General features: G+C 45.7%; 1 protein-coding gene across 2 annotated transcripts in view; it reads left to right on the top strand.

Moving 5' to 3' along the window:
* Positions 1-7467, top strand: part of PLA1A (phospholipase A1 member A) — a 31488-nt gene extending 24021 nt beyond the window's left edge. The window contains exons 8-11 of one of the 2 annotated variants that reach the window (XM_065876457.1): positions 69-158; positions 2725-2833; positions 6178-6342; positions 7018-7467. In XM_065876457.1, the coding sequence (XP_065732529.1) occupies positions 69-158; positions 2725-2833; positions 6178-6342; positions 7018-7102 (449 nt within the window). In that variant the 3' untranslated portion in view covers positions 7103-7467. The remainder of the gene's footprint in view (positions 1-68; positions 159-2724; positions 2834-6177; positions 6343-7017) is intronic. The other variant, XM_065876459.1, reaches the window with a different exon arrangement.
* Positions 7468-12873: the final 5406 nt, after the last annotated feature.

Raw genomic sequence — 12873 nt, 5'->3', positions numbered from 1 at the left:
GGCTGGGTGCTGTGGAGCCCTGAAATGGCCTCCTCAGGGCTCTGCTGTCTTTGCTTCCCTATCTCCAGGGCTGGTGGAACAAGGTGGTGTTAAGATAGAGCCACTTCCCAAGGAAGTGAAGGTCTACCTCCTGACCACTTCCACGGCTCCATATTGCGGTGAGTGCAGGCAAATGAGCTGCTCAGCTCTGCCAGTGTGCTGTCCAGCTGAGTCCAGGGCTCCGTCTTGGGCTGTGTCCAGCCCAGCATGGAAGCTGAAGTGGGAGGTGAAGACCTGGGGCAAAAATGTCATGGGAAGGGAGAGGTGGGGGACAGCAGCTACTGGTCTTAGATAGAACCAAAACTTTTCAGAGGTAGCCCAAACCACTGCTCTATGGATGAAAACTTGGCGGCATCTTACCTTACTGTCGGTACACTGGTCCTCATTCCTCCCCACCCCACCATGGAAACCTGCCTTCCAGTGTAGGTTCTCTCTGGAGTGGTATTTGGGAGTACCTTTTGGATTTCTCCTACCTGCATGCATTTCCCCCTCCTTATTGCCCATCCTATGTGTCTCCCACTCTGGCAGCCCTCCTAGGTCGGGGTCCACGAGGAATACTGAACCTTCATATACATATTCCAGCTCTTTACTATGGCTCCTAACCACTGCATTTCATTGAAGCTAAGATGCCAGCGATTGTGAGAGATGTTTAGTGTGAGAGAAATGGGCGTCTTAGAATCTATGACATACATTACAGGCCGAACCATCCTCCTTCCCTATGCTATTTGCATTTTAACTAGGTTGACTATACTTCCTGATTTTGTTATTCTGTTATCCTGGTTCATTGTGTGTTCAGAGTAGAAGTACGCTGGTTTGGAGGGGACATTATATGATCACCCTAATTCTAAATGATTTTCTGATCAGCTGGTGTCTGGTTGGTTGGTGGAGGGATCTTTGTGGCTATAACTTCCTGGAACTAGAGGACCTGGTGAAGTGTGAGACAGAGCCCGAAGCTCAGGCTCTGTGGTCACCCAGACCTGGATTTGAATCTCGACTTCTCCATTTACCAGCTGTGTCATCAGGAGCAAGTTTTTTTAACCTTTCTGAACCTCTATATACTTATGTGGAAAATGGGAAAAATAACAGTACCTATTTCAAAGAATCGATTGTGAGGATAAAATAAAATACATAGTACACAGACAATCACCAGCACAGTGACTGGAACTCAGTAAGTAATAACTCCCTTCCCTCTGTCAATGGGAGAATTTGGGAGATGAGGTGGGGGTGTTTCTAACTTCATGCCAGAGAGAATACGTGGCTACTTCTTAGGAATAAAGGGGGTTACAAGAGTCATCTGTGGGCTTTCCACATGTATCAGCTCCTCTGAGAACCCAACCCCGAGCAGTGAGGTGCCCAAGGCTACAATGGGTGGGTGAAGAGGTCAGCATTCAACTCCAGGTCTTCTGACTCCAAAACCTTTACCTTTTCCAGGTCATCATCTGCCTCCATACTTGTGTCTCTGCCCCCTCTTCCAAGAACCCGCTCTTTTCAGCTGTATTTCTCAGTTAGGTCAGCCTGAGGGAGGACTTTGTCCAGACACCGCGTTTCTACTTCCAGCGGCAGCTCCTCTCTGTCCGCACAGCCAGGGAGCCTGAGGAACACCTGGAAGTTAAAGGCATTTTTAGGTCCCTGCTAAGGGTAATTCACCAGGCCATACATTTTCTGACTGTTTCATTTTTGTTGTGAGACTCCCTCCCCATTCCCCCAGAAGTATGGCTGTGTCTGTTCAAATCCTCAGCGGACCTGCCTCTTCTGAGCCTTCCATTCTGAGCATCAGAGCTGGACCCATCCTCTCCTGGGGGTGGGAGGTACAGGGCACCCACCGGGTAGCCCACCTGGCAGCTCCCGCTCTCACCCACTCCCAAGCCATCATGGCACTGAGCTCCCATCGCCCAGCACTCTTGGCCTGCAGTCACCCTTGGCCTCTGCCAGGCAGGCACCAGAATGGACAGAGAATCTTCTCCAAAAAATCATTTTTCTCACAATATTACTTTTCTCTTGTAGAGCAATGTTTCACCCGAAATGTTTTCTCCCCATCACCTCATTTAATCCTCATCATGTTCTGTGAGGTGACAGGCTGCTCAGCCAGTCTGTGTCGACAATACCAGCTTTGAGAGCCTCAGTGTCTGTGCTGCCCAAGCAGGTGGAGATGCCACACAGGCACCCAGCCACCACAGGGAGGGCAGTAGTCATCTCCTGCACACATGGTGGTTCCCTGACACAGGGTGTATGCTAAGGGAGGGGAGGGGCGTTGCTCTATTTTATGAGTTAATTGTTTAGTATAAGATAGACCCTTTTTGGTTCTTTCAAAATCACACCATCAGGAAAATGTCACTCGTTGGTAACAAAGAGTGACACAGTGCCAAAGAGTGGCACATTCTAGGATTACAAGTAATAATAAAAACTATCATGTATTGAATGATTCCTAGGCACGGGCACTGTCTAAGGACTTTATATGCATTAACTCATTTAATTCTCATTCAGACCTGTGGGGTACGTAATTTATTATCCCAGTTTACACTAGAGGAAGCTGAGAACCTGCGACAACAGGTAATCTGCTCCAGGTCACACAGCTGCTAAGAGCGAGAGCAAGATTTCCTGACTGCCCTGCTGCTCTCTGGGACATGTTGTGCATTGCACCCACTGACCTCTGGCCCAGTTATCTGCTCTGCTTTGGTTTCCTAGTGCATCACAGCCTTGTGGAGTTTTACTTGCTGAAGCTGAGAAACCAGGACACCTGCATCACGGTCACCTTCCTTAGCAGCAGTGTCGCCTCCTCGGTCACGATCACCATGTACGTAAGTGTCCCACATGGCTGGCTTCTCTCCTTCCATTTACATACATGCACATATATGCCAGGACAGGCACTGTGTGATCACTGATGGGTGGGTGGAGCCAGCTGAGCTGGGGAGGGGGGTGAGGGTGGCACCTGCCACAGATGGACCCACAGACACAGGCTGGGCAACTGTTCCAGGTTCAGGATCAGTACGGGGTCCAAGTATAGTGTATTCAGACAATAGCAGACAAGCAGGCAGACAGCAGTAATGGAACGTCCCAACAGGTGGGGAGAGTTTGGGGATTGGGTCCCTGATAGGAAACAGCATCAGGAATCCAGGCAGGGGGCATTAGGGATGTCAGCAAGTAGGAAGGCCTCAGTCATTGGCCCAGGGAGGGCTGGCCAGAGCCTGGGAAGCACCTACTCCTGGGCGGAGGGATGGGAGGAGAGGGGAGCAGTACTAGATGGGTTTCTAGAACAGATTCTCAGGCAGAGGGTCAGTTAGCAAATGAGTGCAAGGTGAGGGCCAGCAGGGTTGATGCTGAGTGGTGCCAATCCCTGGAACTGGGGCTGATTTCCTTTCTTTGTTGGGTCACACTTGGGCCTCGCAGCTGGTGAGACCAGGCTAGAGGTAAGCAGGCAGAGAGCCTCAACTGCAGGGAGCCGCAAGCCTGGCAGGGGACAGGAACTCAGCAGCAGTGGTTCATGTTTCTTTAAAAAGTCATTGGGGGCTTCCCTGGTGGCGCAGTGGTTGAGAGTCCGCCTGCTGATGCAGGGAGCGCGGGTTCGTGCTCTGGTCCAGGAGGATCCCACGTGCCGCGGAGCGGCTGGGCCAGTGAGCCATGGCCGCTGAGCCTGCGCGTCTGGAGCCTGTGCTCCGCAACGGGAGAGGCCACAGCAGTAAGAGGCCCACGTACTGCAAAAAAAAAAAAAAAAAGTCATTGGTTAGTTACTCACAAGGCAGCAGGAGACAGACTAATCAGATAGATCACTGTCTCAGTCAGGGCTCAGCCTGGAAACCAGAGCCCAAGCCAGGCAGTCCAATAGAAGGAAATTAACACAAAGAGCTAATTACAAAAGTGTGGGGAGAACTGAAAACCCAAAAGGATGGGGAGGCAATGCAGAGATCAGCAAAAGGAGTCACTCCACCCCAGAGCTCGAGGGACAAAGCCAGGTGGTGTTGGTAGAACAAGGAATGGGATGGGGGGTGCAGGGTGGGAATGATTGGCAGGAGTGGGAAGCAGGGAGGAAATGCAGCTCCTTCAAATCACTGCCTGAAGCAGCGTGCCACCTGTGCCGGGGAGCCTGAGAAGTGTGGTTTGCAGGGGGATGGATGGAGCACAAACAGGGACGTGACCAGTGCCCATACACAGAAATGCACAATTGTCAGCAGTGGCAGGAGCTACGAGAACAAATAAGATAGAGCCTGACCAAGTGTGAAGAAACAATGTTTGAGTTGAGATCTGAAGGATTTGGAGGATCCTTCCCCCCAGACCAGGGGTTAGTGAGATATGACATGGGGAGCAGACAGCAGTGGGACCAGACATGGGGAGAGGAGGCTGGAGGGGCAAGTCAGGGTCAGACCATGCCACGCCTGGAAGGACAGGGTAGGGATTTTGGGTTTTATCCTGAGAGCAGTTTGGAGAGCTGCTGGGAATTTTAAACAGGAGAGTGATGGGATCAGATTTGGGTTTGGAAACATTTCTCAGGCTACAGTGATGGATATTAACTGTGCTGTCAGGGAAAGACAAGTTTCTGCTGGGAGGAGCTCACGTCTGGGCTCCCAGACACTCTCCCACCAGGCAGTGTTCCAACTCACCCAGGCCGCACGGCACAGGACAGCAGGCAGTCAGGACACCCACAAAGATCTTGGGGTACCCACGTGAGCCTTGCGGATTATAGCTGAGTAATTTTCATTAGATCAGTTCAAGGTCACGTGACTTCTGCAAGGGTGTTTTTATCACCTTTCCAGCCCACTGGTAGATGAGCCGACACCGGCAGGAATCATGACAATGACACACAACTCTGGCTGCTTGTTAGAACCACCTGGAGAGCTTTAAAGAATACTGACAGCAAGCCCCACTCCAGACCAGTAGCAGTAGAATCTCCAGGTATGGCTTCAACCACTACACTGTTAGAAGCTCCCTGAGTGATCAGAATGGACATCCACAGATTCCTTCTTTTTTCTCCCCAAAGAGATTTGCATCATTGTTTTGAAGAAGGCTATCAGAACATGATCATCTTCAATTCCTTGGTTCTTGTTTCCTCTTGCAGAACAGAAATTTAAAAGAAGGGAGGGGGTTTATGTGTGGTCTTTCCCCTACTTTCTATAACTTTGTGAAACCCCAAGATTTCCTTCCAATGAGAAAATTTACCCAGGCCAAGTCCCCAGGCCACTCACTCACAGTGTCCTTTGTAGCCCTTCTAGTTTGCAAGCTCTCCATCCAAGCAGACTCTTAAAGTGAATAATCTTCTTATTTTTTCCTCTGAAATACTTCAAAACACTTTTGAAATCTAAAAAAAAAAGAGAGAGAAAGGAAGAAAATGGAACAGCTTTTAAACAAAGTTTTACCGAATCTTCCTCAAAAGGACAAAACAAACTATATGACTAATCCTTGGTTAGAAAGTACACAAAGAAGACATTTCATCAGTATGAAGAGGCCAGAAAGGAAAGGGAAACCATGCTCACTTTAGACAACACCCAGTGCCACCGCAGAGGGGAAAGCAGCGCCTTCCGGGCTCTCCCTCTTTCTCACAGTCCCTCTTTCTGAGCCCAGAGGGGACTGGAACAGGCCAGAGCAGGGCACAGGGGGGCAGGGGATGGGGGGGTGGCTGCTTAGACCTAGGGCTGTGTGACTCCAAAGCCACAGCTGGGAGGAGACCACACCTGGACTCCACCACAGCTCTGTCTGGCTTCGAGGCCTGTTGTTTGTTTGTTCATTTGTTTCCATCTACACTTTCATACTCAGTCTAAAATAGAGTAGTCCTCACACAAACTTCTTGGAACTGAACAACCTAGAAGAGGCCTCTACTTCCAGGTAGATGGACCTGACACTGAAGATATTCACCAATCAGAATTCAGATCTTCACTAACAAGGACCCTTTTCCAGATGTGAAAGTCCAAGGGCTACTATTTCGCTGCAGGGTCCCCTTATTCATTTTCAAAAAGCAACACCTATTTCCTGCATCACATTCAAAGCTGTGAGGGTGTGGGCCGAGGGGCTGGTGAGGGTGATGCAGAGGACCGTGGAGCCCACCTTCCAGGAACTAACCGACCGGGCTACCCGCAGAGCCCCTAGGAGCCAAGGGGAGGCAAAGGCCAAACGTGTGCGGCAGTAAGTTACTTTGCCTTTCTCTTACAGACCTAGACAGCAACGCCACGGGAAAGGAATCATAGCTCACCCCAGCCCTCAGTGCCAGATAAACCAGGTGAAACTCAAGTTTCAGCCTTCCAACCGAGTTTGGAAAAAAGACCGGACTATCGTTATTGGGATGTTCTGCACTGCTCCTTTGCCCGTCCATGACAAGTAAGCCCCGTATCTACCCCGCCCCAGACACACCCACAAGGATCAATCCTGACCTTAGACGTGACACTTGTTGAGGTGCAATCTCATCACGGGTATGAGCTTCCTTGATGTGGAGGTGACAGAAGACCCAGGGTTTTCCTGAACCTCCTGCAGGGCCATCTTGGGTTGGGATGCTAAGAAGACAAAGAGGTTGGACTTTAATTCCCCATCCCCACTTTAATATAAGAAACTCCATTTTACCTGAAATATACATATCAAATATGTATAGATAATTATAACATACAATATATATAAAATATATATCTATATATATACATATATGTTTTATTACCTGCTATACTTAGTTTCTCTGTAAGATTTTATTGGAACAAACATTGCTCATTGCATATTTCCTCTTCTTTAGCCTCCACTGGTCAGTCATGGGTGTGGATCCAGAATCCCTGTCCCCTTTACCCCACCTCTAGTAGGCATTTAGAGTATTAGTCTTACCACACCTGGCCCTCAGAGAACAGGAGTGGGCTCGTGGTAATCCAAGAGTAATCATCCCATAGACGATTGTAGAATTCTTTCACCTGACATCACGGAAACACAGGCGCACGCAACTCTGGGCCCTCTCTCCCGACCAATCAGGAACCTGCCCTGAGGACACACCCTCTTGTTGCTCTTCTCTTGCAGTAGAAGGACCGTCTGCTTACCTGAGCCAGTGAACTTACAAGCAAGTGAGACTGTTTCTCATGACCTGAAAATAACCTGTATATAGTTATATAAGGGCAGGATACATCTCCCTGGATTGGGGGTGGTGGTTCAACTTATTCTAAGCCATTACTACTAAGAAAGAACACAAAAGTCTTGGTTATTTTCCCCATAATTAGCTACCTTAGAGAGGAGAGAGAGCTCATTTTACAGAGCTTTATCTCCATTGTGAATTTAAAGAAGCTTACAGAGACACCATTTCAACTTTCCTATTCATACTTAACTGCAATTGCCCCATATCCTTGGACATCTGTACCTAGGATTCAACAGAAACATATACAGGAAAAAGGTTGTTTTTTTTTTTTTTTCAAATAAAACTCCATGGAATATCTGAATCGTTTGTTTTATTGGTACAGAATTCTGTTATGTACAGAAAAGGTGATTTACAGTCTGTGGGATTGGAGAAAACAGTAGATGCTGAATTCTCTATATTAAAATAGCAATTGTGGGACTTTCCTGGTGGACCAGGGGTTAAGAATCTGCCTTCCAATTCAGGGGACGTTGGTTCGATCCCTCGTTAGGGAACTAAGATCCCACATGCCGCAGGGCAACTAAGCCCCGCGCGCCGCAACTAAGAGCCAAGGCAGCCAAATAAATAAATAAATGTTTTTTAAAAAGTAGCAATTGGAAAGAAGTGCTTGGTATAAGAGAGGGGATGGAGGGTGGGGAGGAAGATGGTACCACTCACCATCCCTTACCATTGCCTTCTCTGGGTAACTGGAAAGTTTGGGGGATCAGAGAGATCTTTTGGGAATATAGGTGGATTTTCTTTGGGTCAGTGTTTCCCAAACTTTAATCTTTATAAATAACCTTGTATCAAACCACAGTCCAACAAGAAACAGATGGTGTGCTCAAATTGTGTAATTTGAGAATTTAATAAAAGAACTATTTATAAAGGTGTTCGTAGGAAGTGAGGAAACCACAAGGGACAGTGCAGTTCCCTGGGACTGGGGCCAGTGGGAGCTACTACTGTCTTATGTCTGAAGAGGCCAGAGGAAGGAGCACCAGGGTCTGGAGACAGAGAGGTCTGTGGGACCTTTGGTCAAGGAACAGTCATCGGACAGCAATCCTGCAGGGAGAGAACCAGGGGAAAAGATTCTCCACCCTCACTCTTCTTTCCTCCCCCATTCTGCTGGTGCTCCCACTGAGTGATTGCAACTAGAAGCCAGAAGACAAGAGGCACGTTGATGTGGCCCTGGGGTATAGAGCAGGGCAGAGAAGGGTGAGAATGGCTGCGATGGCCGTGGGAACAGACAGAGAGACATGACACATACCTTCACTGCTTTCTCCATAGCTAGGTATTCCTGGATTCCTCTATACTTAATGATTTTGTTTAACTCTTAAAAACCATTTTGACCATTTTTAAGTGTATAATTCAGCAGCATTCGCTACATTCGCAATGTTGTGCAGCCATTACCACTATCCGTCTCCAGAACTTTTTCATCATCCCGAACTGAAACTCTGTCCCCATTAAACAATAACTCCCACCGCCCCTCCCCCCAGCCCCTGGTGACCACCATCCTAATTTCTGTCTCTATGAATTCTACTCTTCTAGAGCACCTGATACAACCATACAGTATTTACTGTTGTATCTGGCTTGTAATGTTTTCAAGGTTCATCCATGTTGCAGCATGTGTCAGAATTCCCTTCCTTTTTAAAGGTGAATAATGTTCCATTGTGTGTATAAACCACATTTTGCTTATTGATTCATCCATCAGTGGACACTTGGATTGCTTCCACCTTTTGGCTATCGTGAATAATGCTGCTATGAACATGGGGATACATACAATGCTTGAGACTTTTTTTAAAAAACCTAAGTAAACGGGCTTTGAAAGGAAACTGCTGACTCGCCGATTCACTCTCCACAGTAAAGGCTGGGTGAATGATGCAAGCAACAGGCTGCAACTGCTCCATCTGGTCCAAGTCACCTAGGGCACCAGGAGAGAGAGGGAGCCTTTGTCCGAAGGACAGGTGATGCCTTGTGAATGCTCACAGACACACCTTGTTTTCTGCACCATCCATCCCAGTCAGTAGGAAAACAACATGTTTGGAGAAACTTCTTCAATATGCAGGATTGGAGTTCTTTCTTTTTTTCCAAAACCCAAACCCCTTTTTTTTTTTTTTTTTTGGCAGTACGCAGGCCTCTCACTGCTGTGGCCTCTCCCGTTGCAGAGCACAGGCTCCGGACGCGCAGGCTCAGCGGCCATGGCTCACGGGCCCAGCCGCTCTGCGGCATGTGGGATCTTCCCGGACCAGGGCACGAACCTGTGTCCCCTGCATCAGCAGGGGGACTCTCAACCACTGCGCCACCAGGGAAGTCCCCCTCTTTTGTTTTATCCCTCCCTTTACTCCACCCAGGTTCCCAGCAAGAACCTCCCTAGAGACAGACCTACCCTGGGCTGTATGAGGCTGTACTTCCTGTTCTCTTACTTTAAGTCACTGTTAGACTCCCTCACATTTTATGTTGCTCCCCATCAGAAACTTCAGATCATTACCTTAAATGGAAAACCAGTGTTCCTTATCATAAATTAATCCTAAAAATAAATACAATGAGAGCATAACAATGTTTAAAATTCCAGCTAGATACTGTGGCTTGCTGCAAGCTCTATGCCCCAGGCCTGTTTTTTCCTTATTAAAAAGAAAAGATTAACAAGTATAAGGGAGATGTCAAAAACTTATCAACACCAAACAGAGACTTTCTTCTATATATGTAATCAGTGGACTGAAAGAAATTTAGAGCCGGACTAGCAATTTCACCGAGATTTGATGTTATTTAATGCTGGGTCTATGTGCTACCTTAAACTGTCTCGCCCACACTCTAGAAAACCTGGCTTTACGTAGGTGGAATGTGTGTGGGGTTAGGAAAAAGGGAGCGGTAACAGAACTTGCTTGATGGCAGGGCAAAGGCAGAGCATGGGTTTTCCCTCCACACCCTTGTCGCTCCCAACCCCTGCCGAGAAGTTTCTTGAACAGAGACTACCACGCAAGTAATTCAAGAGTCAACCCCTGCCCTTACATGGCACTGCACACATGAATTCCAGAGGCTTTCTCTCTCTGGTCGCTCTGCTCTGAGTTTGTTCAGTTTGTACTGCAGTCCCAGGACTGGGCTCCATATACCAGGCCTTCTCCCCCAGTGTACACCAGAGGCACACGTTCATTTGTTCTTTGTTGTAATCCTCCATTGCTTCACCCAAGAGTCGCTTTAGGGTTACCCACAATAATTCAGCTTTTAAAGGTCTGTATTCTTATTGATCCAGCTTGCTTGCCTTCTTGTGGAGTTGACTTTTTGAACCTGAATGAACTTTTCATGTAACCCAGTTCCTTTACATATTATTATTGTAGTTTCTCCAACCTGTCGGGAATTTTTCACATCCTAATCTTATCCTTAAGAATACTTAGCTCTCCCTCCAAGCTTTATGTCATTTATATCTATATCTATATGCAGATATATGACATTTTTTGTAGACTCCTTTTTCATAACTATAGCTAATAACTTGAAAGGAGAAGGTCAAGGGTAGACACCTACCTCTAGAAGCATCTTTAAGATCAGTCAATACTCTGAACCTTCACGTATATTTCTAACTCATGTTTATCTTGGCTACTTACATATTATGAGAAAAGTTCCAATTCTTTATATTTACAACAATCCCCTGATTAAAATATGATTAATTTAACTTTAGCATGACTTAATTCCCAGAAATGTAGGCTCCCAATAATTGCTACTTTATTTCCTAAATACATGCAAGCAAACTTTTTAGTGATTTGTTCCTGGACTTTGCTGGGAATCAACATCAAACTTCCTGATCTCTAATTTTAAGAGTCTCTGCTTTCTGATTACTGGAGCAAATATATTCATCCACTGTCTTCTACGTCTTCTCTTTGGGATTATCTAGTGATGAGTGAATAAAGACCCCAGTTACCCCACAAGGTCTTCCTAAAACAACATTATAATTCAGGGTCTGAGTACCAGGATTGATTTAAAGCAGTTGAGTGATTTCAATCTTGGTCTTCATGTTAATTTCCCTCCAAAATCCACCCCACCTTACTATATATATATATATTTTTTTAATTACAAAAGAAATACATGTGCATTTTAACAAGTCAGACTGTAGACACATAGTTTCCGTGGCCCCGAGGTAATAAATGTTAATAGCTAGGTGTATGTCCTACACATCTCTCCACATTAATACAAATATATACACACATGATTGTTGTTGTTTTTTGTTTTGTTTTTTTCTAAACAAAAATGAAATCATAGCACACACATCATTCTGCAATTTTCCTTTGTTATTCACAATATATCATGAATATTCCTCCTGGGCTATACATAGACTTAATTTATTCCCTGGATGTATACATTCCACAGCATGGGCATGTCATAATTTAGCCAACCGTTTTCTTGGTGATGAATATTAAGGCTGTTTCTAGTTTTCTTCAACTACAAATGATGCTGCAATAAGTACTTTTGTACATCTATTCTCATACTGGTGCCTTCATTTCTATATGATAGATTTCTTTGGTGAGAATAGCTAGGTCAACAGATATATCAAAAGGTTAGCAGTGCTGGATCACTTTCCAAAAATGTTATAAGAATTCACATACACTCTGACAGTGATTGACAGAAATAGTTTCCTTGCGATTACTTATTCAAATAATTGCCTCCCTGAGATAAGTAGCCCAAATCACCAAATTTCTCCTGTGGAGTTACTATGTGCTGTTCAACACTTCCCAAGTTGGCCGACCAGTTACGCATCTGTGAAACTGGAATGATGGGCTCTCCTACAGAAGTATAGGGGCCTGAGATTTTACTACCTTTTTGAAATGACATTCATTCATTCAGAGTAGTCTTCAGAGCAGTGAAACTCCCTATGGGTGAACTATGATGAACTTTTTTAAATAAAGCCTTTTTTTTATGATTGTAAAATTCAACTAATTCAAAAATTTTCAGTCAATACAGAATGCTATGTCAGAGAAAGTGAAAAGCTAAAACTTCCTGAGCATTTAGTATGTGCCAGGTAGCATTCTAATCTCTTTATAGAAATTATCTTATGTAATCTTCCCAACAATTCTGTGTATTACTTCATTTTACATATAAGAAAACTGAGGGACAGGAAAATTAAACAACTTCCCCATGGTTAGACAACTAGCAATGAGTAAAATCAGGATTCACACCAAGCCATCTGACTCCATCATCTAGGCTCTAATTGCCACATTATAGTTAGACAAGTAAACTTGCTCAGGTTGGTTTCTTGTATTTAGATGTCTTAACCAACATATCTAAAGAGAGATCTCCTCAGTCTGGCCCCACTCAATCTAACTAAAGTTACCTGCCATTTCCCTCAATGTGCTTAAGCCAGGATCCCCTAACAAATACTGTGGACAATGCCATCTCCAAGTCTTTGCACCTGCTGCCCCCACTACCTCCATTCAGATTCTGCCAGTCATACTGGGTCCACTTCCAGTTCCCCGGGAAGCCTGCAACCCACATGTCATTGCAGTTGGTACCCGTGCAGCCTCGCAATGGCGGTTTATAGCTTATTCCATGTTGGTCAGGTTTCTATGATGGGATTGTAAGGTCCTTAAAGGCAAGGACTATATTTTCTCATTCTCTGTGTCTTCAACGTTGTAAGCATGCAATAAAAGCTCCTTGAATTGAATTAAAGACAAGACTCTAATTATGTAGACAAAGGCAAGGAGAGAAGATCAGGCACAGAGAAGAGTGACTTAACTCTAAAGGTCTTTTCGTAAGTTTCAGGAATGACCTTCATTTATGCAACT

Source organism: Phocoena phocoena, chromosome 4 (assembly GCF_963924675.1).
Source record: "Phocoena phocoena chromosome 4, mPhoPho1.1, whole genome shotgun sequence".
Taxonomy (NCBI): Eukaryota; Metazoa; Chordata; class Mammalia; order Artiodactyla; family Phocoenidae; genus Phocoena; species Phocoena phocoena.
Note: the sequence above shows the minus strand (reverse complement) of the source record. Positions and strands in the feature narration are given on the sequence as shown.